Source organism: Nuphar pumila, chromosome 15, assembly GCF_984573655.1.
Source record: "Nuphar pumila chromosome 15, dmNupPumi1.hap1.1, whole genome shotgun sequence".
Taxonomy (NCBI): Eukaryota; Viridiplantae; Streptophyta; class Magnoliopsida; order Nymphaeales; family Nymphaeaceae; genus Nuphar; species Nuphar pumila.
In genome coordinates, this window is record NC_143263.1 from 41,043,824 (window position 1) to 41,070,485 (window position 26,662).

The 26,662-nt window shown below is 39.5% G+C and overlaps 1 protein-coding gene across 1 annotated transcript in view; it reads left to right on the forward strand.

Annotated features, from left to right (window-relative positions):
* LOC149815228 (protein PHOSPHATE STARVATION RESPONSE 1-like) overlaps window positions 1-26,662 on the forward strand; it is a 66,014-nt gene that overhangs the window by 33,567 nt on the left and 5,785 nt on the right. Inside the window, exons 2-7 of the mRNA XM_089990054.1 lie at window positions 17,335-18,120; window positions 18,237-18,444; window positions 18,523-18,599; window positions 18,681-18,724; window positions 18,980-19,030; window positions 26,419-26,488. Of these exons, the coding sequence (XP_089846180.1) occupies window positions 17,491-18,120; window positions 18,237-18,444; window positions 18,523-18,599; window positions 18,681-18,724; window positions 18,980-19,030; window positions 26,419-26,488 (1,080 nt within the window). The 5' untranslated portion in view covers window positions 17,335-17,490. The remainder of the gene's footprint in view (window positions 1-17,334; window positions 18,121-18,236; window positions 18,445-18,522; window positions 18,600-18,680; window positions 18,725-18,979; window positions 19,031-26,418; window positions 26,489-26,662) is intronic.

The following is a 26,662-nucleotide window of genomic DNA, read 5'->3' on the forward strand; positions in this document are numbered from 1 at the left end:
ATCGGCTCACTTTCTACCCATACGAATAAATCAATCCCTCGAGAGCTTAGCAGACTTATACATCAGAGAGGTTGTTCGACTGCATGGAGTACCAGTTTCTATTATCTCAGATCGAGGTCCTCGATTTACTTCGCGATTTTGGGGTCAGTTGCAATAGGCCTTAGGTACAAAACTGAAGCTGAGTACTGCTTTTCATCCCCAGACTGACGGACAATCAGAGAGGACTATCCAGACACTAGAAGATATGTTGCGAGCATGTATGCTGGATTGGAAGGGGGAGTGGGCCAAGCATGTTATTTTAGACGAATATGCTTACAATAACAGTTATCATGCGAGTATCGGCATGGCTCCTTTCGAAGCTCTGTATGGAAGACCATGTAGATCACCTGTGTATTGGGATGAAATTGGTGAACGGTCGGTAGAATCACCAATCGTGTTACAACATTATACCCAACAGATCAAAATGATAAGAGATAGACTGCTCACAGCCCAGAGTCGACAAAAGAGTTATGCAGATCAAAGGCGCAGGGAGCTCACTTTTGATGTGGGGGATCGAGTCTTTGTAAAGGTATCACCCACCAAAAGTGTGTTTCGTTTTGGTAAGAAAGGAAAATTGAGTCCCAGATATGTCGGACCTTTTGAGATTTTGGAACGGATTGGAGAAACAGCCTATCGTATAGCCCTACCTCCTCGGTATGCTCAGATACATAACGTATTCCATGTATCTATGTTAAGAAAATATCTTCAAGATCCGTCACATGTCATCCAGTATGAGGACGTAGATATAAGGGAAGACCTAACAATGGAAGAAAAACCAGTGGAGATATTGGAACGAAGTGAGCGAATCTTGAGATCAAAGACCATTCCTCTCGTCAAGGTGAGATGGCAACACCATGGCATCGATGAAAGCACGTGGGAACCAGAGGCTAATATGAGAGAAAAATACCCCGAGCTGTTCGAGTAAACACCGACAGGTAAATTTCGAGGCCGACATTTTTTTTAGGAGGAAAGGATGTAAGAACCACAAATTTCACACTAAACTTAAAGAATAATGTGGATTTGGGCCTGGGATCCGTTATTGGATCCAAAAAGAAAATGTGCATATTTGAGTATTTTAGTAATACTATATAAATAAATAAGTAATAATAATAATTTAAAAAAAAAAAAAACCATTGTTGGACTCAAGTGGATCCACTGCTATTCACGCGACCCGGATCCAAACTGCAATCGGATCCGGCATCGCAGGTCGTGGGTCGGACCCGGATCCGACCCACACCCTGTTAAGTTAAAAGAGGGGCTAATAGGGGGGGGGGGGGGGGCAACCCGATATGGGTTGCCCGATAAAAAAAAAATTTGTGAGAGGAAAACCCTCTCCCCTGTGATAGCGGGTGTTAGGGTTCAGCCGAACCCTAACACATAAGGAGATGGGAGGTGGGAGAGCACACCGCAGCCGCCGGGAGGAGGAGGAGCTCCTTCCTTTTCGGGAGACCACCCACCTACAAAGGAGGGACCCCGAACCCTCTTTCCTCTTCTCTCGCTATCCCCTTTCTCTCTTTTCTCTCTCTTCTCTCTCTCTTTTCCATTCTCTCTCTCACTCTTTTCTACCTTTCTAAACCTCGAAGCTCCCTCCAATCCCAAGCCGCAGCTCGAGGCCTTGCAGTGAGGAGCCAACCTCGCCGGTGGTGGTGCTGTCCAGACCGACCGACCCCTCTCGTGGATGCCGCAACAACCTCGCCGGATAATGGTAGGTTACTTTTTTTTTCTGTAGGTAACTCGCGTGTTGGGGATGTGAATGAGTGGGAAGGGGGAATCGAAAATCCCCAAATCACGAGGGGTGTTGTGACAGTTGGGGATTTCGGTAAATCCCACGCCAGAAAACCCCCAAACCCTAACCCTAAAGTCTCAAATCCACATCGATTTGGGTGGGTTCAACTCTTGGTTGTATACTGTAATACATCTTATGAGTTTTAGTTATACGAGTTGCCATTATGATGCACAAGTTGTTAAAATATGAAATGGTTCCTAAATAATAGAAACTCTTTTATAATAGAAATTTACTTATAACAGGTTAGCCGATCTCTTGAGTCTGGTTCATTTAAGATTACATAACAATGGTTATCAAATTCCTGTGATGCATAACTGAATCTGTGTAAATGAGTAAGGTCTAACCTGTTATCAGATTTTCTTTCCGGTCATTTTCTCTATTAATATGTTGTTATCAAATGCTATTAAGACTGAATACCTATGTTTTAACTACCTGTACCCATACTTTATTCATTTTTATCAGAATTGAATTCCTCTGATTTCAAGTGTACAGTGATGACATTTATGTATCATTAAAGTAGGTATAATTTAGGAATTTCCTGGTAATCATACATATAGTCAGGGTTGAACTCTTAGGGTGTTCGATAGAAAATGGATTTGGGTTTTCCTGAATAAATTGTATTAGGAACTGTGATAGAATCACTGTGGGATGATTCATGTTCCATTCTTGTATATGCATGATTCATGATTATATTGATCGGAATGGGTGACATGTTTAAACAGTAAATTGTGAGTTTGCATGATTGACATATTAAAATAGTAAATCAGGAATGTGTGTTGTGTTAAAATAACCAATCTCTAAGTGTATGACAGTATAGAGATGTTATGCTATTTTGATGGTTGTAATACTAGAGCAATACGTTAATTTGGGGTTTTCTATTAAGTCTGTAGTTTTCTATTAGTTTGTTAGATGTGATCAGATCTGAGTACTTGAAACCATGTATAAGAGTGTATAATTGTATGCATGAGGTTGGGTGAAATTCTATATGTCACAGTCTCATAGTTAAAGTATGCTGGATGTGATTTGTTTAAGTGGAATTCATTGTTTCCTCAGAATAAATTGGATTAAATCATGTGCTTCTTAGTGACGTTCGAGATACTTTATTTGGTATGTCTTGTTCGGTCGATGTTGCAATATGCTGTTAATATTGTCATTTGATGTGCTATAACCAATAAAAGATAGTTTCACTTTGTAGGGTATTACATTGGAAAACTTTGCCTAATGGACAAAATGGGTTGAATACCCGATATGGGTATTGGAACTATTAGCTTGTAGGCTATGACAATGAAACTGATGAAAAAAAAAACTTATTATAAATGATTGAATGTCTAACTGGTTTAAAGACACTGGGTATTGTGCTTGGTTGGTTTAAAGGCACCGGAGCACTGTGGGTGGGTTATGCAATTAAAATGACAAATGACAGACTGTTCTATACACCTGGGTAGAATGACTAAGGTTGAGAATCCTACTACTTTGATAGTAGAATGAAGTTGGGAAAATGCCCCATACTTCGGGAAATTAACTAAATGAAAAGATTAACCCACTCAGTTTCGGGCTTACCTTGGAGAGGGTAAGTGGTACAAAACTCTGGGGACATGTGTTGGTTTCGAGCGTAAAGCGACTCGTTGGTCCCAGTCCTCAGAGTCGGGGGACCCGGACTACCAATTGTGTCCTAGGCGGTAGTTCCATGTTCTTCTGCAGAAGTTAGGGATGCATCCTGTTTTGGTTTTGGCCTTTGGGAGTTTCTCTCGGTCACTGGCCGCTCCCTTGGGATTTCAGTCACAGTTAGAATGTTCGGGTAAATAATACAACCCTGAATAATATACCCCCGGACATTCTCTTCTGTGATGGTTGCCTTGGCCCGTGTGTACCCGCGGGATAAGAAAAGATAAACATTAATTAGAACAGTTAGGTATCACTGTGTTGGAGTCATTAAAGAGACAACTGTTTACTTTTTCATCATGCTGTATATTCGGTGCTTATGATAAAACAACATCCTAAACTGTGCATATATTAGTTAATTGAATTCATATTATGGATGTTATATAGATGTTATTCATGTTAGTGTAAGTTCTGCTTTAATTGCTTAATACCTTGTTTAATTGTTGTAGTTGAGTAAAATGCTTTTTGTGCTTAAGTATAAACTGTTACATAATCTACCTTTCTATTCAGATATATGTCTATTATTGCTATTGCATCGAATTCCCTATGTGTTTATGTTTAGACTGAAATTCCAACACAACACCCACATCACACCTGACACATGATCTACTTGCAACAATAATTACAGTTTTCCTACTTAGACGTGGTAGTCTAATTCCTATAATTTCTATTATTTTCAGGAGAAGAGTAGTTCTATGAGCGATGCGGGATGAGGCGCTGACCGAGACTTGATCCATTTGTTCCCTGACGGTTCTGCTTACTTTCAGATTGAGATTTTTGTTTTGAGACTAAATCTGAAAACTCTGATGTTGGATTTTATTATTATTGAAGTGGAAATAAATGGTGTGGTTTGCTTTTACCTTCCTGTATCGTTCTGAAATGCTTAACCCGAGAATTATTAGTTGTTTCCGCTTGAAAAAAAAAATCCCTAAAAATTTGGGTTAAATTTCGGGGCGTTACAGTTATGGTATCAGAGCCTGGGAACAATAAATCAAGGATCACGGTCATGCCACATCCTGAGATCGCTCTGTGAGTATATTTTTATCATTCTTACTTTATTAGGCCTGATAATTGCATTGTTTTCTATATAAGTTTAGATATATACTTGTGATGATTTTAGGGACACTACAATTCAAAGATAGTAAAACTGTGTGTATTGAAATGATTATTAGATGTATCGTCGATCCCAAGCTAGTTCGAGCACGGCGAACGAATGGCAGGACCAAAGGGGTTTCGTGATGGAAACTCTCGGTAATCTGGCTCAAACCATGGACACTCAAATGCGCCATCAGGCGGAGTTAGCCGCAGCCATAAGTTAAAGGCATAATACGAACACAATCACCTATGAGAAGTTCTTGAAGTTGAACCTGCCTACCTTCTCAGGCAAGGCTGATCCTGAATTAGCTGAGAGTTGGATTGCCGAGACAGAACGAGCTTTTCGGGTTCTGTCTGTTCCTGATGATAAGCAAACGGACTTCGGCACCTACCGCTTGACGGAAGATGCACAAAAATGGTGGGACACAACCCCAACCATCCACTTTGCTGGAGTTGATACTATTCCATGGGAAGATTTCAAACGAACATTTCTCGAGACATATTTCCCCCAGTACGCTCGTGATCAGAAGCATCAGGAGTTCTTGGAGCTTACTCAAGGAAATATGAATTTGGTGGAATACACTACCAAATTTCGGACCTTGGAGCGTTATTGCCCAAATTTGTTTGCGAATGATAAAGCCAGAGCAACTAGGTATGTCCGCGGACTCAAGGACGGATTGCGACCACGAGTGATGATAAATCTACCGTCCACCCTCGCACAAGCCATTGAAGTGGCTACTATGCTGAATGAAGAATGTGAGCGATCAAGGAAGAGTCAAAAGGACACACTGGGAAAACGGGGAGCCGGTCCGCCGCAGCACCACGGTGGCAAGAAGTACCAGCCACCTTACAAGAAGCAAAAGTACAATGGTGGAAATCGTTCTCCGCAACAACAAGGACAAAATCGGGTGTGCCAGAAGTGCAACCGGTCCCACTATGGACAACCTTGCCCTAGAGACACAGGAGCATGTCTTTACTGTGGAAAGATGGGTCACTATGCCCGTCAGTGCCACAAGAAGATGGCGGATATGCAGAAACGTAATGCCGGGGGAGGACAGCAACACCAACCATCTCAGCCGCAGCAAACACCGCAGCAAAATGCACAGAAGAGGGTGCCAGGACGAGTATATGCCACCACTGCGGAAGAATTGGAGAAAGGAAATCTGGTACAAGGTACTGTATTTGTCAATGGCTGTGTTGCACTTGTTCTATTTGACTGTGGTGCCACACATTCGTTCATATTCGTAGAATTTGCAAAATTACTTGGTGCACACACTGAATCTCTGAAACATGAATTATATGTGTACAATCCGATAAGATATAATTCGATATGTGTAAACTACATCCCTGATGTCATAATTGTACTTGAAGGACAGAACTTACCTGCTGACCTAATCTTGCTCGATATGACTGAATATGATGTCATTTTGGGGATGGATTGGTTATATGAACATTATGCCAACGTTCTCTGTCGACAAGGGAAAGTGGTTTCGTCCCGACCAGGATTGCCAAAGGTTGAGTTTCGACTCTCTAGACCTACAGTGAAGGGCCGAATTGTATCGATATTAAAGGTTCAGAAGTATGTGCGACAGGGGTGCCGAGCATTCCTAGTAAATGTATTCTCCTGCGAGTCGAAAGTCACACCATTAGAAGAACTTGAAGTGGTTCGTGAATTCCCGGAAGTGTTTCCGGATGAGTTGCCTGGACTACCTCCACCGCGTGAGGTGGATTTTCATATCGAGTTGGTGCCTGGGACGACACCGATCTCGAAAGCGCCTTATCGTATGGCCCCAGTAGAGTTGGAGGAGCTGAAGAAACAACTCCAGGAGTTGATGGAGCAAGGTTTCATTAGACCGAGCGTATCACCATGGGGAGCACCAGTTCTTTTTGTAAAAAAGAAAGATGGTTCTATGAGGCTGTGTATAGACTATCGGATGTTGAATCAAGCAACAGTCAAAAATAAGTATCCCCTACCTCGTATTGAAGACTTGTTCGACCAATTGCAAAAGGCTAAAGTGTTTTCAAAAATCGATCTTAGATCTGGTTATCACCAACTTCGGATCAAGGACGATGATATTCCTAAGACAGCCTTTAGAACAAGGTACGGTCACTACGAGTTCGTAGTTATGCCATTCGGACTGACAAATGCTCCCGCAGCATTCATGGACTTGATGAATCGAGTATTCAGAGCATACTTGGATACGTTTGTAATTGTCTTTATTGATGATATACTCATATACTCAGAAAGCATAGAGCAACATCGTGAACATTTGAGGATCGTATTGGGGACTCTCAAGGAACACCAGTTGTTCGCCAAATTCTCCAAGTGCGAATTCTGGCTCGAGAAGGTCATGTTCTTGGGTCATGTCATATCGCGAGACGGAGTCGCTGTAGACCCGGCTAAGGTTGAAGCTGTATTAAATTGGGGTCAACCGAAGAATATCAGTGATATCAGGAGTTTTCTGGGATTAGCAGGCTATTATAGAAGATTCATTCAGGACTTTTCACGGATTGCTATGCCCATGACCAAGCTCCTGAGGGAGGAATCAAGTTCGAATGGACGGATAAGTGTTAGGAGAGTTTCCAAATCTTAAAGAAGAAGCTTACCACCGCACCAGTGTTGGCTTTACCTTCAGGTCATGGTGGTTTTGTGGTCTACTCCGACGCATCAGGTACTGGGTTGGGATGTGTTTTAATGCAAAATGGTAAGATAATAGCTTATGCCTCTCGCCAATTAAAGACTCATGAACGAAACTACCCAACTCATGATCTCGAATTGGCAGCCGTGGTGTTCGCGTTGAAAATATGGCGACATTACCTGTATGGGGAACAATTCGAGGTATTTACTGATCACAAAAGTCTCAAGTACCTGTTTTCCCAAAAAGAGTTGAACATGCGACAACGACGATGGTTGGAGTTTATAAAGGATTACGATTTTACCATTTCCTATCACCCAGGAAAGGCAAATGTGGTAGTTGACTCTCTCAGTCGCAAAGCTGGTTGCAGTTTGTCCAGTCTATTGACAAAAGGGTGGAATTTGGTGGAGGAATTCATGGATTGGAAACCGTTTTCAGATGTCGTGGGGAGCATCAAGTTATCTAATTTATCTGCTCATCCGGAGATCCTTACAAAGATTATTGAAGGTCAGAAAGAGGATCCCCAATATGAGAAATTGAAGTCACTAGCCCAACAAGAGAAGTCACATTTCTCACTCAAGGAAGATGGCAGTATTTGGATGAAAAAGCGACTTTGGGTCCCTAGTGATCCCAAGTTGAAGGAAGAACTATTGGGGGAAGCACATAGGTCCAAATACACCATACACCCAGGAGGCACGAAAATGTTTAAAGATTTACAACGTTGGTATTGGTGGAATGGAATGAAGCGTGAGGTCGCAAGTTATGTCTCGAAGTGTTTGACTTGTCAGCAAGTCAAGGTAGAACATCAGAAACCTGGTGGAATGATGCAGCAAATGGAGATTCCACAGTGGAAATGGGAAGAAATCACCATGGACTTCGTGGTGGGTTTGCCCAAAACACGGAAACAACATGACGCTATATGGGTAATAGTGGATCGACTAACCAAATCGGCTCACTTTCTACCCATACGAATAAATCAATCCCTCGAGAGCTTAGCAGACTTATACATCAGAGAGGTTGTTCGACTGCATGGAGTACCAGTTTCTATTATCTCAGATCGAGGTCCTCGATTTACTTCGCGATTTTGGGGTCAGTTGCAATAGGCCTTAGGTACAAAACTGAAGCTGAGTACTGCTTTTCATCCCCAGACTGACGGACAATCAGAGAGGACTATCCAGACACTAGAAGATATGTTGCGAGCATGTATGCTGGATTGGAAGGGGGAGTGGGCCAAGCATGTTATTTTAGACGAATATGCTTACAATAACAGTTATCATGCGAGTATCGGCATGGCTCCTTTCGAAGCTCTGTATGGAAGACCATGTAGATCACCTGTGTATTGGGATGAAATTGGTGAACGGTCGGTAGAATCACCAATCGTGTTACAACATTATACCCAACAGATCAAAATGATAAGAGATAGACTGCTCACAGCCCAGAGTCGACAAAAGAGTTATGCAGATCAAAGGCGCAGGGAGCTCACTTTTGATGTGGGGGATCGAGTCTTTGTAAAGGTATCACCCACCAAAAGTGTGTTTCGTTTTGGTAAGAAAGGAAAATTGAGTCCCAGATATGTCGGACCTTTTGAGATTTTGGAACGGATTGGAGAAACAGCCTATCGTATAGCCCTACCTCCTCGGTATGCTCAGATACATAACGTATTCCATGTATCTATGTTAAGAAAATATCTTCAAGATCCGTCACATGTCATCCAGTATGAGGACGTAGATATAAGGGAAGACCTAACAATGGAAGAAAAACCAGTGGAGATATTGGAACGAAGTGAGCGAATCTTGAGATCAAAGACCATTCCTCTCGTCAAGGTGAGATGGCAACACCATGGCATCGATGAAAGCACGTGGGAACCAGAGGCTAATATGAGAGAAAAATACCCCGAGCTGTTCGAGTAAACACCGACAGGTAAATTTCGAGGCCGACATTTTTTTTAGGAGGAAAGGATGTAAGAACCACAAATTTCACACTAAACTTAAAGAATAATGTGGATTTGGGCCTGGGATCCGTTATTGGATCCAAAAAGAAAATGTGCATATTTGAGTATTTTAGTAATACTATATAAATAAATAAGTAATAATAATAATTTAAAAAAAAAAAAAACCATTGTTGGACTCAAGTGGATCCACTGCTATTCACGCGACCCGGATCCAAACTGCAATCGGATCCGGCATCGCAGGTCGTGGGTCGGACCCGGATCCGACCCACACCCTGTTAAGTTAAAAGAGGGGCTAATAGGGGGGGGGGGGGGCAACCCGATATGGGTTGCCCGATAAAAAAAAAATTTGTGAGAGGAAAACCCTCTCCCCTGTGATAGCGGGTGTTAGGGTTCAGCCGAACCCTAACACATAAGGAGATGGGAGGTGGGAGAGCACACCGCAGCCGCCGGGAGGAGGAGGAGCTCCTTCCTTTTCGGGAGACCACCCACCTACAAAGGAGGGACCCCGAACCCTCTTTCCTCTTCTCTCGCTATCCCCTTTCTCTCTTTTCTCTCTCTTCTCTCTCTCTTTTCCATTCTCTCTCTCACTCTTTTCTACCTTTCTAAACCTCGAAGCTCCCTCCAATCCCAAGCCGCAGCTCGAGGCCTTGCAGTGAGGAGCCAACCTCGCCGGTGGTGGTGCTGTCCAGACCGACCGACCCCTCTCGTGGATGCCGCAACAACCTCGCCGGATAATGGTAGGTTACTTTTTTTTTCTGTAGGTAACTCGCGTGTTGGGGATGTGAATGAGTGGGAAGGGGGAATCGAAAATCCCCAAATCACGAGGGGTGTTGTGACAGTTGGGGATTTCGGTAAATCCCACGCCAGAAAACCCCCAAACCCTAACCCTAAAGTCTCAAATCCACATCGATTTGGGTGGGTTCAACTCTTGGTTGTATACTGTAATACATCTTATGAGTTTTAGTTATACGAGTTGCCATTATGATGCACAAGTTGTTAAAATATGAAATGGTTCCTAAATAATAGAAACTCTTTTATAATAGAAATTTACTTATAACAGGTTAGCCGATCTCTTGAGTCTGGTTCATTTAAGATTACATAACAATGGTTATCAAATTCCTGTGATGCATAACTGAATCTGTGTAAATGAGTAAGGTCTAACCTGTTATCAGATTTTCTTTCCGGTCATTTTCTCTATTAATATGTTGTTATCAAATGCTATTAAGACTGAATACCTATGTTTTAACTACCTGTACCCATACTTTATTCATTTTTATCAGAATTGAATTCCTCTGATTTCAAGTGTACAGTGATGACATTTATGTATCATTAAAGTAGGTATAATTTAGGAATTTCCTGGTAATCATACATATAGTCAGGGTTGAACTCTTAGGGTGTTCGATAGAAAATGGATTTGGGTTTTCCTGAATAAATTGTATTAGGAACTGTGATAGAATCACTGTGGGATGATTCATGTTCCATTCTTGTATATGCATGATTCATGATTATATTGATCGGAATGGGTGACATGTTTAAACAGTAAATTGTGAGTTTGCATGATTGACATATTAAAATAGTAAATCAGGAATGTGTGTTGTGTTAAAATAACCAATCTCTAAGTGTATGACAGTATAGAGATGTTATGCTATTTTGATGGTTGTAATACTAGAGCAATACGTTAATTTGGGGTTTTCTATTAAGTCTGTAGTTTTCTATTAGTTTGTTAGATGTGATCAGATCTGAGTACTTGAAACCATGTATAAGAGTGTATAATTGTATGCATGAGGTTGGGTGAAATTCTATATGTCACAGTCTCATAGTTAAAGTATGCTGGATGTGATTTGTTTAAGTGGAATTCATTGTTTCCTCAGAATAAATTGGATTAAATCATGTGCTTCTTAGTGACGTTCGAGATACTTTATTTGGTATGTCTTGTTCGGTCGATGTTGCAATATGCTGTTAATATTGTCATTTGATGTGCTATAACCAATAAAAGATAGTTTCACTTAGTAGGGTATTACATTGGAAAACTTTGCCTAATGGACAAAATGGGTTGAATACCCGATATGGGTATTGGAACTATTAGCTTGTAGGCTATGACAATGAAACTGATGAAAAAAAAAACTTATTATAAATGATTGAATGTCTAACTGGTTTAAAGACACTGGGCATTGTGCTTGGTTGGTTTAAAGGCACCGGAGCACTGTGGGTGGGTTATGCAATTAAAATGACAAATGACAGACTGTTCTATACACCTGGGTAGAATGACTAAGGTTGAGAATCCTACTACTTTGATAGTAGAATGAAGTTGGGAAAATGCCCCATACTTCGGGAAATTAACTAAATGAAAAGATTAACCCACTCAGTTTCGGGCTTACCTTGGAGAGGGTAAGTGGTACAAAACTCTGGGGACATGTGTTGGTTTCGAGCGTAAAGCGACTCGTTGGTCCCAGTCCTCAGAGTCGGGGGACCCGGACTACCAATTGTGTCCTAGGCGGTAGTTCCATGTTCTTCTGCAGAAGTTAGGGATGCATCCTGTTTTGGTTTTGGCCTTTGGGAGTTTCTCTCGGTCACTGGCCGTTCCCTTGGGATTTCAGTCACAGTTAGAATGTTCGGGTAAATAATACAACCCTGAATAATATACCCCCGGACATTCTCTTCTGTGATGGTTGCCTTGGCCCGTGTGTACCCGCGGGATAAGAAAAGATAAACATTAATTAGAACAGTTAGGTATCACTGTGTTGGAGTCATTAAAGAGACAACTGTTTACTTTTTCATCATGCTGTATATTCGGTGCTTATGATAAAACAACATCCTAAACTGTGCATATATTAGTTAATTGAATTCATATTATGGATGTTATATAGATGTTATTCATGTTAGTGTAAGTTCTGCTTTAATTGCTTAATACCTTGTTTAATTGTTGTAGTTGAGTAAAATGCTTTTTGTGCTTAAGTATAAACTGTTATATAATCTACCTTTCTATTCAGATATATGTCTATTATTGCTATTGCATCGAATTCCCTATGTGTTTATGTTTAGACTGAAATTCCAACACAACACTCACATCACACCTGACACATGATCTACTTGCAACAATAATTACAGTTTTCCTACTTAGACGTGGTAGTCTAATTCCTATAATTTCTATTATTTTCAGGAGAAGAGTAGTTCTATGAGCGATGCGGGATGAGGCGCTGACCGAGACTTGATCCATTTGTTCCCTGGCGGTTCTGCTTACTTTCAGATTGAGATTTTTGTTTTGAGACTAAATGTGAAAACTCTGATGTTGGATTTTATTATTATTGAAGTGGAAATAAATGGTGTGGTTTGCTTTTACCTTCCTGTATCGTTCTGAAATGCTTAACCCGAGAATTATTAGTTGTTTCCGCTTGAAAAAAAAAATCCCTAAAAATTTGGGTTAAATTTCGGGGCGTTACACTTATGATTCTTTTTCGCCTAACTTTCGAGCATGCCTACTTGCTCTTCACTCTTTTCATGAACCATCTCATTACAATGATGCTAAGCAATATGCTCATTTGAATGAAGCTATGCAACTTGAACTTAATGCTCTTAAAAAGGCACAAACTTGAAAAATCATTGATCCTCCCAATGGCAAGAAACCCATCAGATGTAGATGGGTTTTTAAAGTAAAAACTAAGAGTGATGGTTCATTGGAAAGATATAAGGCTAGGTTGGTAGCCAAAGGATATGCCCAAGAGTATGGGGTAGATTATGATGAAACCTTTGCCCCCGTTGCTCGAATGACTAGTGTTCGAGCTCTTATTGTTATAGCCGCAGTTAAAAAATGGCCAATCTTTCAACTTGATGTCAAAAATGTCTTTTTGAATGGTAATTTAAATGAAGAAGTGTATATGAAACCACCTCCAGGTATGGATTTAAATGGAAAAATTTTGAAATTAAAAAAGGCTTTATATGGTCTTAAGCAAGCACCTAAAGCTTGGTATGATAGGTTTAGTAACGTATTAATAAATTTAGGATTTTCTTCTTGTTATACTGACACTGCTCTTTTTGTGAAAAGAACAGGTGACTCCATTATTATGCTTTTGCTGTATGTTGATGATATGATCATCACTGGGAATGACAAAAAGGGAGTAAATGATGTTAAGTCTATGCTAAAAGATACCTTTGATATGTCTGACCTTAGTTATTTGCGATATTTTTTAGGAATTGAAGTGGCTTATTCCGAACGTGGATACATCTTATCTCAGATGAAGTTAGCTGCTGAAATTTGTACCAAATCAGGAATATCTGATGAAAAGAAAGTTGAGACTCCTGAAGTTATCAATGTGAAACTTAGACTTGAAGATGGGGTTCTTCTTGAAGATCCAACTCCCTACCGTCAATTAACTGGATCCCTCACCTATCTATCCATCACCCGTCCTGACATAGCCCATGCGGTTCATGCAGCGAGCCAGTTCCAGCACGCACCTACCACGGTTCATATGGCGGCCGTAATGAGAATTGTGCGATATATCAAAAATACCATCTCAAAGGGACTCTTCTTATCCTCTTCCTCATCTCTTGAATTGACTGCTTTTACTGATGCTGACTGGGGAGGCAATCCCAATGATCGTATCTCAATTACGGGTCTTTGTATTTTTTTAGGTGAATCTCTCATCTCGTGGAGATGCAAGAAGCAGCAAAAGGTCTCCTTATCATCTACTGAAGCTGAGTATCGGGCTATGGCGATGACAACTATGGAAATCGTATGGCTCAGAAGTCTCCTTGCTGACATGGGTGTCCTCATTTCCACTCCTACCAAGCTCTGCTGTGATAACAAAAGTGCGATATACATTGCCAGCAATCACACCTTTCATGAACGGACAAAGCATATCGAGATGGATTGCCATTATGTTCGAGACGAGTATCTCAGAGGGACTATCTCATTACCATATGTTACTTCAGAATATCAGCTAGCTGACTTCTTCACCAAAGCGCTTCCAACTCCACGATTTATGTTCCTCCTTAGCAAACTTTCGGTCTTCTCCCCGTAAAGTTTGAGGGGGCGTGTTAAAATATATATATATATATATATATATATATATATATATATATATATATATACCTATATATATATACATCTGTATATATATATATAAGTATATATATACATATATGTATATATATACTATTTCTCATTTAGATAAATACCCGATAGGGGTATTCTTGTAAAACCACATATGTATGTTTTTTCTTTTTTTATTTTTCTTTTTTCCCCTTTTTTCCTTTTTCTTTATTTTTCCTTTTTGTAATGACCACAAGGGGGCCCCACACTTGTAGTCGTTGGGGCTCCAACGGTCAGATTTCTGACCGTTGGGGCTCCCAACGACTACAAGGGAGCCCCCCTTGTGGTTCCTTTTAGTGCTTCCCTCCTCTATAAATAGAGGAGGTCTTCCCCTCTTGCAAGTATGGGTTTTTACACCCTTCTCTTCTTTTCTTCAATAAATCCAACTTATGACTTTTAGTCATTTTCTATATTTGAGAGTTTTGTGTGTGCACATTCGGTGTTTGTGTTCTTGGCTCTAGTAGTCACTCTTAAAGAGTGACCCTTTTGCTCTATTGGTGCTTCCGCCTCTTTTCATTACAAATTTATCAATCTCATTTGCCCCTTTCTCCTTAAGAACCAAAACTAAGGTAAATTCCCCCCACTTGCCAGGTAAGCTAGCATTCATATGAAACTCATTAAAGATTAGTACAAAGTCATCGTTGCAGGCTGACCAGGCCACCTAGAAAAATTCAATAGGGAACCCATCAATTATTGGGGCCTTGTTGTTAGGAAGCTCTCATATTGCTTATTTTATTTCGTTCGACAAGAATGGCTCAACCAAAGAAAATTGAGCTCTGACATCAAAGGATTCCATACATATCTCACTTAAATTAAAGGATCCTTCAACCAGTGGAGCTATGAATGTCTCTGAAGTTCTCAGTGGCAGCACTCATGATGTCTTCCTTCTCATAAACTCTACCCCTAATCTCGATCGTGTGATGAAAGTTCTATCTTCTTCTAGTTGATGCATACAAATAAAAGCCCCATCAAAAACCATCTCTCCTTTTACTTGTTATCGTTTTTTGGCCCCTCCCAAAAACCTTATCATTGTCATTACTTTCAGCATTGAAGCCCACCTGCCTCCCCCAATCAGACACACCCTCATGATGAGGGGCCTGGACCACAGAACGAGATGGCCCCTCCCCTTCCCCTTGCTGGAAACCGGCGCCCTTGCCGGGAATCTGATTTTTCCGGTGGCTGGCTTCTCTCCCTGCAACCACTTTTTTAGGGCGCCACTGCTGCACCCTCGGCTTGCTTCGGAGCCACCCCAGTCTTCTTGCCACTGGTCATAGAATCGGCATTTCTGGTCCCCTTGATTTCTGCCAAGATGGTCGTAGAATCGGCAAGATGGTCCACTCTAAGTTCGCTACCTTGAAAGTTTTTGGATGCCTTCAGTTCATCAGAGCTCCCTGGAGTTGTAGGCGTTGATCCATCTATGAGAGCAAAGCTGTTTTCTCTGCTAAGCGTGGAATTTCAATACCAAATGAAAAGTTTTGAAATTTTTGTGAACTATAGCTCTCTATGTCACACGGACTCTTCTAACAGGACACCGCACCCGCGTCGCACCGCACCCAGGCGGGTGCGACACTTGGACACAGCTTCCTTTATGTTGGGTGAAGTCAACCACACTGAAGTCCATTTCTATCCAAAAGTAGATTCAGTTAACCCTAATCAAGTCCATTTTTATATATATTATATATATAAATACATAAATGCACACAAATACACAGTGTTAAGTGTTAACTTAAAACTGTTAAAAATTATATGTATATATATCCTTCCTGCACCCCCACACCCAAGTTTTTTTAAAGTGCCGCACCGCCACATCCGCACCCGCACCCGCACCTATGTGACATAGATGGCTCTATTCAGTAATCTCTACATCTGTTGGTTTTAGTCTTTAAGCAAATGACTGGCATTCGTCATTGTACTGATAGCTATTTTTTCTGATACACGGTTTCTCATTGAAATTAAATCTCTGTTTCAGCTTTTGGCTATTTGCAGTACAGTATTTTGTAACAAGACCCTTTCCTGTTTTTCTTTTATTTGGAGTGGGGAGATGCGTTGGTCTATATTCATCACTGGCCATATACAATAAGCATGAACATATTCTATGTGCAATACATAGATTTGGGAATCTATGACCAAATCACGTCTTTAGTTTTTTCCCTCATTACTGTTTTCTAGTAGGAAGAACATCACGCCACACAATTTTACAAAAGATATCTGCTTGTATTCCATAAAAGTGAAGACCTTATAGATGGGACATATTCAGTCGACCAATACGTTTCACTGGCATAGTTCCCGTCCTGTTTGTTGAAAAAATTTACATTTTTTTATTGGTATTTGTATGTTCATTTTGCCTACCATTTCCTTCAAGGCTTCAACCCACTTCTCTCGTTGGACTCCTTCACCCTAAATCTGCTCCACCATTCCTATATCTCTGGTCTCCAACCTCCATTTTTTTAGGTTTTTAGACCCCGTTCTCCCTAAAAATCATCCCACCATTATCATATCTTTCATTTTGGGTTTGGATCCCTTAACCGTTTTTTTATATTCCCATGGAGATTAAGAGGGGAGCCAAGCACCACTAACTTTATAATGCTCGAGTACCAGTCCAAATTAGCCCTTTAAGCCTGTCAAACCCAGTACATATGTCATCTATCAAGACGTGGGACTCAGGGAGGGTTCAATGGGTCTGAATCAGCATTTTACCATGTAGATTGCATTTATATTTCTAAATTTAGAAGAAACATATAACCCTTTGCATTGAAGAAAAATAATTCCCAAGTTTTTAAGGCATTTAGTTCTTCCATGTGTGTGGCATGCATGCTCATGCACATACATATATATACACAAACAAAATGAAATCAGGCTCAACCTTTTCCATGGGTAATCTTGATTCAAAATCTTATTATGTAACTGTGAAATTAATTTCATCATTGCATTAAGAATGTTGAATTATATTCATATTTATTATTAGCTTGGCTAAACATCTTGTTCATGCTGCATGAAGAATGATGTTTGATTTAGTGCAATGCTAGTGCCTCCATGCATATCACTTCGTGCTGAAATCTGGCATTTCCTTTTGCAGATCCTGAGGACAGACGTCAGACTTCTTTTTATATTTGGACACTGTGTTTGAAGTAGAACAAATATGGTGATTATGTTGGAAAACTATGATATATAAGAAGGCACTGTATGACCGAAGAACTTTTACAGAAGATCTTTCCAATTTTTATGGGAAGAAATGGAAGCTCGCCCAATGCAGAGGTCAGAGGGGAAACAGCTCCATAATATGGGTTCATCTGTAGGAAGATCCTCTTCTTTATCGCTTTTGCCTTCACCCCTTGAAGAAAGGTATCCAAAATTGCCAGATTCCCAGCAGGTTTCACTGGAAAGAGAACTTTGGACAAACCCTGTGGCACAACATCGAGCTCCCATAGTGTCGAACAGTGGTATTGTTGGACACATGTTCTCAACGAGTTCAGGATTCACAAACAATCTCCACTATTCAAGTTCTTCACCACAACACCAAAGGCATGCCAGTAGTGCCCCATTTTTTTCTCATGCATCAAATAGTGGAACATCTGTTGTTCAGGCACTTCCTTCTCAACCAGTGTTGTTCCAGACTGCTTCACCTAGAAATTTTAATGGGGAAAATAATGAGGCAACATGGCTGGAAGATTCATTGTTTTTTGACTTTTGTGACACTGATGGTTGCCAGCATAGTCAGATTCAAAGTAACGTTGGCATGGTTTCTCAAGACCAAACTCGGCAAGGTGATCTTCAGGAATGGGCAGACCAAATAATAACTGATGACACTTTAGTAACGACTGGTTGGAATGACCTGCTGGTTGAACCTGATCCTGTGCTAAAGGCAGGAATCTTTTATCTGAGCTATGTGATTTCAGAAGATATAGGTCATGGGTTCTTTTAATGTAAACTTGATGATTTATTCATACAAGACCATTAAAGCACTGTTTTTTGTTCTAGGCTGTTTTCCAGGGCCCTAAACCACCTTCAGATTTCACTGTAACCCAGCCGCAAATTAATCAACAGGTTCCTGGTCTCTCGGGCGATTCAAACCATGTGGCAAGCCCATCAGTTTCTAATGGTACCCAGAACAAGCCTCGCATGCGCTGGACCCCGGAACTCCATGAGTGCTTTGTTGAAGCTGTGAACCGTCTTGGCGGAAGTGAAAGTGGGTAACTCTCCAAAGATGCCTTGTGTCATTTGTTTGAAGTGAGTTTCTTTGTTGACATTAATCGTGTATCCGCAGAAGCAACTCCAAAAGGTGTTCTAAAGCATATGAAAGTAGAAGGCTTGACCATTTACCATGTGAAAAGTCACTTGCAGGTCTGTTGTAATTGATACACTTTTTTTTACGGAAGATTTATATTCATGGTTTTAACTATTTACCTTTTTATGTAACTGCAGAAATACCGAACAGCTAGGTATAGACCAGAAACATCTGAAGGCAAGTTCATTATGCTTTACATTCTTTGAACAATTTGATAGAGCATTTTGACATACTCCTTTTGAAAATCATGAAGTGCTTTTGTTTCTTTACTCATGTTTTCTTCCGACTGTGGCCATCTCAGCTCCTGCTTTAGGCTCACTCTGTTTTTCTTTCCATTAGTGACCTTTTGAACTGTGTTCTCAGTCCTGTCTTCACAACGAAAATCATATGGCAGTTTGTAATCCGGTTTTTGTTACTTTTTGTTCCATGCAGGAAGTGCAGAGAAGAAAACAAGTCTTGAGGAAATATCATCTCTAGACCTGAAAACGTGGGTTCCTTATTTTCTGTACTAGTTGTTAAAGGTCATGCACATAAACAGGCTTCATAGTTAGCACTTCCATTTTCTTCTTCAAAAGAAAAAAAAAGCTTCAGAAAAGAATAGTTGGCACTTTTTCAACTGTATGAACATCAATATTATAGTGTGACTTGCAAAAAGAAGGGAATCTACATATTAACATATATACAAAGTCAAGTAAATAGATATTTTGCATTTTTTTAAATTGTATGCTAGTACATAACTTTGGAAATTAAATTACCAAACCTTTTTTTTTATTTGATTTGGATGAACCTGGGTCTCCAGTCCAACCTTCATCTGTCTTGGGCCTGCACGAATTTATAAGCCTTTTGGTGAATCCCTTGAATAGACTCAAGTAATCCAGGTCAACCTGAATAGGTTATTGGGACCAAAGATCCAGCAAGATCCTTTTCAAATTGGAAGCCAACAGGAAATGCTTGGTGCCAAGTAACTCCACAACTTGTGGATTCCACTAGGAGTGAATGGAGGCAAAACAGTGTTTTATTCCCTTGGTTGACATGTTTTGATAATTAAGTGATTTGGTCAATGTTGGTTGAATCTTAACAACATGATGTTGCCTATTTCATATGTTTATTGTTGTGATTCCTTCTGTTGTTCTTTTGTACTGATTGACAATAACCAGTGAAATTGCATAATGGAGACAAAGTGTGCATCTTGGTTCCTATATCTGACTTGAAGAGTTTGCAACTAGATTTTGGTGGCTTAACCTGTGGTTTTTCTTATTCTTGTTTGCTTCTCTTTTTATCTTCTATTTTTGTTCCTCTTTAAAGCTTCCTGACATACTATTTTATGGTGACATGTTTGTTGTGCGGCTTGTGCCAGTGTATTGCTTTTCTGGATTTTTTTTGTTTGGTTTGAAAAAGGAAATTTTTTGAGCTGTTTGTTTGTGGCACAAATATGGACTGCTATGGTGTGTGAATGTGTTGTCACCATCAAGCATGCATAGAGGAAGAAAATAGATTTCCCAGAGGTATATTATACTTAGCCATTTTACTTGGTAAGATTGTGTTTGTGTTTGGAACTCCTCCTCCTGCGCATGTTAAGTTACATGTATTCTGAGCATGTAGGCACAGGCCTTTTTCTTTTGTTTGACTAAATGAAAATTAGCAAATCTTGACAAAACAAAAGACCCAGTAAAGATCCTCATAAAAAGCATAATAGACCTATATTAGTTGTCAAAGGCGGCGCCTAGGCACCACCTAGGCGACCTAGGTGCAGCCCCACCGCCTGGGTGACCAGGCGCTGCCTAGGCCTTTTTAGGGGCTCACCCTAGCGCCTATGACAACTAAGGACCTATTGAAGTTAGATATAACTTGACCCAACTGTCATTACACCGACTAACCCCAGCTTGACCTGATCCATGCCATATCAGTCTGATGACTCTGATCAAATATCAACCCACAAATCACTGACTTGACTGGATACAACTACAAAACAACTTAGAGTTAAATCAAAGTACTTGTATTTGAAATAATTTCCCCCTTTTTATATAAGATTTTCTTTTAATGGAAGAAAGAGTAACTGCCATTACAAAAAGAAAAGTCTCAGTGATGAGATGTCTGTTAAAATGTATCTCTCTTTATGTAAATATTTACATATATATATAAAGAGAGATACATATACATATATACATCACGTATATATGTATATGTATCTATCTATATATATATATGTAAATATATATGTTTTCTTTTTCTGTAAAACCCGAAAGGGTATTTTAGTCATTTCTCTTCATTTTGCGCATATTCATAATTATGAATATGCTGTAATTCTTTTTCCTTTTTTTACTTTTCTTCTTTTCTTTTTTCCTTTTCCCTTTTTTTTGTCTTTTTTCTTCTTTATTTCTTTGTTGACTCAAAGTCAACCTTGGAGGGCTCAACACTAGCTGTTGAGCCTCTCCAACGGTTAGAATTCTAACCATTGGAGGGGCTCCAACAGCTAGTGGAGCCCCTCCAAGGCTCCTTTTCCCTCTTATAAATAGGGGAGTTCCCCCTTTGTAAATTTCACTTCTTGGAGCTTTTGTTCTCCAAGCCTCTCAATAAAATTCTTTATATTTTGTATGCCTTTGTGCATTTGAGTTTCTTTATTGTACCTTTGTGTACATTTGTTCTTGTGCGTTTGTGCACATTGGTGGTGTTGTGCTCATCGCACTCTTTATCTCATTTTTTGAGATATTTTCACATGGTATCAGAGCTAGGCTTAAAGGAAAAGAAGATCGTGCTCTTATTTTTCTTGGAATACCTCGTAAAGTGTGCCATTGAGTTGTGGTGGTGGAAGTGAAGACTCGGCTCTTCATTCTATATTTTGCAAGCTTCCTACATCAAGAAGGGACTCATTTTGCTTTGTGGTACGCATTTATTCCTCTTTGTATCCTCTCTAATGGGCGAAAAGGATTCGCACTTCTCTCTTGGCTTCAAATTGAATGGAACGAATTATCATGTATGGGCCGGGAATATGGAGGCCCATATAAAAGGAAAGGGACTTTGGGGATATGTTCAAGGAACTATTCCCGAACCCGTACCAAAAATTACTACTCTTGACAAAGGGGAGATCAAGGTTCTTGAGGGAGAAGAAAGAGAAAAGGCTTTTGAAGATTACAATAAGAAGCATGAAGAATGGGAAATGAAAAACTACAAAATTCTCTCATGGTTCTTCTCTTCGGTTGAGACCAAAATTAATGCCAATATTCTAAAGTTCAAAAAGGCATGTCAAGTATGGGAATATCTTGAAAGAATGTATACTTCAAGAGATTTGTCCCATAAGTACTATCTCCAAAAGAAGGCCTTAACCCTTCAACAAGGAGAAATGTCCGTTAGAGAGTATTTCGCCGAGTTATCCACTATTTAGGATGAGCTTGCCCTCCAAGAACCTAAATGGAGCGGTGAGGCTATTGAATTGAGGGCCAAACAACTAGAAGAGGATCATTTCTTTAACTTTTTAAATGGGCTTAGACCCGAGTTTGAACAAACTAGATCCTCTCTCTTATCTTCTTTCTCTTCCCCTCCTTTGGAAGATGTGCTTACCAAATTAAGTGGAGAAGAAACTAGATTGGGAATGAATAAAACCAATCTAAGTGTGTTGCCCGTTCCCTCTAAAGATGAGGATGAGGGTGCTTATGCCGTCTCAAGACCGGGGAATAATGTTAAAACCTATAAACCCCCTCATTTTAACAAAAATCAAGGAGAAAGAGAAAATGGTGGGCATTATGGAAGGAGAGATTATAGTAAGATCATATGCCATTTTTGCAAAGAACCGGGTCACATTAAACCGGTATGCCCTAAATGGAAGAAGATGGTGGCTATGTCTACTACTTTTCAATCAACCAAGGAGGAAGGTCCTTCTACTTCCAATCATGCTACTTTGGCTCTCAATCAAATCATGGAAGCTCTTCAACCACTCCTCAAGGGATCCGTTTCCGGAGCCGCCATGACCACCTTCTCTCCTCCCGGTAAGACTCTTTGGCTCTTAGACTCGGGTGCATCCTTTCATATGACTCCAAATGTTTTGTCACTTTCTAAATACTCAAAAAATTTGTCACCCTCTTTTGTCTCCACCGCGGATGGGGCTTCTCTTGAAATAAAAGGAATTGGTGATTTTGAAAGACAAAGTTTTTTTATTCCAAAAGTTAGATTTATACCAAAACTAAATTTAAATTTGCTTTCCGTCTCTCAACTATCGGATCATGGGTGTGATATCAAATTCTCATCAAATAAATGTTGGATACAGGATCGCCGGTCCGGGAAGTTGATTGGGGAAGGCTCTAGGAAGGGAAATCTTTATCTCATGGAATTTCTTCAAATTCCAAAAACCTCTTTTTGTAATGTTGCCCAACATAAGGATATAAATGTTTGGCATAAACGCCTTGGGCATCCAAATATTGTCAAGCTTTCATATTTACATTTTGCTAAAACCTTATGTAAAGACAATTTCAATTGTAATGATTGCATTCTTGGTAAAATGAGAAGCTTACCTTTTGGACAAAGAACTATGTTTTCAACCAAACCTTTCGAAATTGTGCATTCGGATGTATGGGGACCGGCACCCGTTGTGTCTAAGGGAGGTTTTTCATATTATGTTATTTATGTGGATGATTTTTCAAGGTATAGTTGGATATACTTCCTCAAACATAAACATGAGGTTTTCTCTACTTTCAAGATCTTTCACATGTTAATACAAAATCAATTCAATAGTAAATTACAAATTTTTAGAACCGACTCCGGGGGAGAATATCTCTCAAATGATTTCAAAAGTTATATTGAAAATAATGGGATTGTTCATCAAAGGTCTTGTCCCGAAACTCCCCAACAAAATGGGTTGGCCGAACGAAAACATAGACACATAATTGAAACTACAAGAACTTTGTTAATTTCTCAAAAAATTCCAAAAAGATTTTGGGCCGAAGCGGCTCTTGCATCGGTTTATCTCATCAACCGACTTCCATCCAAAAACTTGAACCAAATATCTCCATATGAAATCTTGTATAAAAAAGAACCCGACTACAATAGGTTAAGAATTTTTGGTTGTAAATGTTTTGTTCTCACCGATAAGAATGATAAATTATCTCCCAAAGCTATTCCTTGTGCTTTTTTAGGATATTCGGAAACCCAAAAAGGTTTTAGGTGTTATGATATTAAAAATGATAAACTATATGTTTCAAGAAATGTAACCTTTTTAGAAAACATAAGTGGTTTTGAAGAACACAAAACTCATGAAGATAATGCCGATTATTCTTTTTTGTTTGAACTATTATCTAGAAATGAAGATTTTAGCGATGATGAATTAAAAGAGAATGAGGATATAAGTGAATGTATTCTTCAAACCATTCATGATGAAGAAGAAATGATAAATGAACCAATTACCTATACTCATAGAGATAAAAGCACTTTTAGAAGTGCAATAGAGAAATATAGTGATCTTAGAGAATCTTCCAACAACTCTCGAAGAACTGAAAGATCTAGGAGAAATCCTTCTAGATTTATATCCTATGAGTCTTTTTCTCCAAAACATAGGGCATGTCTTAGTGCCATTCACTCATACCAAGAACCTAGAAATTTTAAAGAAGCTACGGAAATGATTGAATGGAGGGATGCCATGGACAACGAACTTAGAGCCCTCAACAAAGCCAAAACGTGGGTTTTTCAATGTCTTCCAGAAGGAAAGAAAACAATAGGATGTAGATGGGTTTTTAAAGTCAAAACCAAGAGTGATGGCACTCTTGAAAGATATAAAGCCCGTCTTGTCGCAAAAGGATATAGTCAAGAATACGGCATCGATTACGAAGAAACCTTTGCTCCTGTTGCACGAATGGTTATTGTAAGGTGTTTGATCACCATTGCATCTATTAAAAAATGGAATATTTACCAAATGGATGTTAAAAATGCATTTCTAAATGGGGACCTTAATGAAGAAGTCTACATGGATGCTCCTCCTGGTATGAACATACCAAAGGGGAAAGTCTTTCGTTTGCAAAAAGCGCTTTATGGTTTAAAACAAGCCCCTAAGGCTTGGTATGATCGATTTAATGATGTAATGGTTCAAAATGGTTTTTCCTCATGCTACACTGACACTGCTCTGTTTGTCAAAAAGTCTGATGCAGGAATTGTGATTTTACTGTTATATGTTGATGATATGTTGATAACAGGTAGTGACATAAAAGGCATCAGAAACATTAAAACCACTTTAAAAGAAAGGTTTGAAATGTCAGACCTGGGGTATCTGACTTACTTTCTTGGTATTGAGGTAGCCTACTCTCATAGAGGCTATTTTTTGTCTCAAACTAAACTTGCCTGTGAGATTCTTGACAGATCAGGTATTACTGATGATAAAATTTGTGAGACCCCTGAAATTGTGGGATAAAAAATGAAGATCGATGATGGGAAACCTTTGGAGGATCCTACTCCCTACCGGCAACTTGTGGGATCTCTAATGTATCTTAGCATCACAAGGCCGGACATCTCTCATGCCGTGCATACTGCAAGCCAATTTCAGCATGCTCCTACATCCGTTCATATGAGTGCCGTTCTCCGAGTTGTCAGATACTTAAAGGGAACTTTAAACAAGGGAGTTTTTCTTTCCTCTTCTTCTGATTTGAATTTAATTGCATATACTGACTCTGATTGGGGAGGTGACCCAAATAACCGTCACTCCATTATAGGCTTTTGTATTTTTTTAGGTGAATCCCTGATCTCATGGAGATGTAAGAAGCAACAGAAGGTGTCTCTATCATCCACCGAAGCAGAATATCGAGCCATGGCATCTACAACTATGGAGATTGTCTGGATTCATCAGTTGCTGCAAGACATGGGGATTCCAATTCAAGAACCCACAAAGTTATGTTGTGATAATAAGAGTGCAATCTATATTGCCAAGAACCACACGTTTCATGAGCGGACAAAGCATATTGAGATGGACTGTCATTATGTCCGTGAGACATATCTACAAAAAGTCATCGATCTTCCTTATGTGACGTCAGAATATCAGTTGGTAGATTTCTTCACCAAGGCGCTTTGCTCCCCAAGATTCAACTTTCTCCTTAGCAAACTTTCGGTCATTGTGCCATAAGTTTGAGGGAGGGTGTTAAAATGTATCTCTCTTTATGTAAATATTTACATATATATATAAAGAGAGATACATATACATATATACATCACGTATATATGTATATGTATCTATCTATATATATATATATATGTAAATATATATGTTTTCTTTTTCTGTAAAACCCGAAAGGGTATTTTAGTCATTTCTCTCCATTTTGCGCATATTCATAATTATGAATATGCTGTAATTCTTTTTCCTTTTTTTACTTTTCTTCTTTTCTTTTTTCCTTTTCCCTTTTTTTTGTCTTTTTTCTTCTTTATTTCTTTGTTGACTCAAAGTCAACCTTGGAGGGCTCAACACTAGCTGTTGAGCCTCTCCAACGGTTAGAATTCTAACCGTTGGAGGGGCTCCAACAGCTAGTGGAGCCCCTCCAAGGCTCCTTTTCCCTCTTATAAATAGGGGAGTTCCCCCTTTGTAAATTTCACTTCTTGGAGCTTTTGTTCTCCAAGCCTCTCAATAAAATTCTTTATATTTTGTATGCCTTTGTGCATTTGAGTTTCTTTATTGTACCTTTGTGTACATTTGTTCTAAGTGTTCTTGTGCGTTTGTGCACATTGGTGGTGTTGTGCTCATCGCACTCTTTATCTCATTTTTTGAGATATTTTCACAATGTCGCCATGGAAGGGATACAAGAAGAATAAGAACTTTTTATATAAGAATGTCATAATAATTTTTGACACTTTTGAACCATCTGCAATGCTTGTTGTGGTGTTAATTCTTGTAGCATTTTTGATGATCAGGGGTATTGAAATTACGGAAGCACTGAGACTACAAATGGAGGTCCAGAAGAGACTGCATGAACAATTGGAGGTATGAATATATTATCTTACAAGTTTAATTAGCTGAATTTAGTCAAAGTGAATATAGTTGTCTTCTCGGATGAATTTTCATATGGGAACTTTGTTGCAAAACATCCCAAAAGTATTCAGTGCTATGTGTTGACTTACATAAATTCCTTTTTTATTAAATAATTTTTCCATCAAA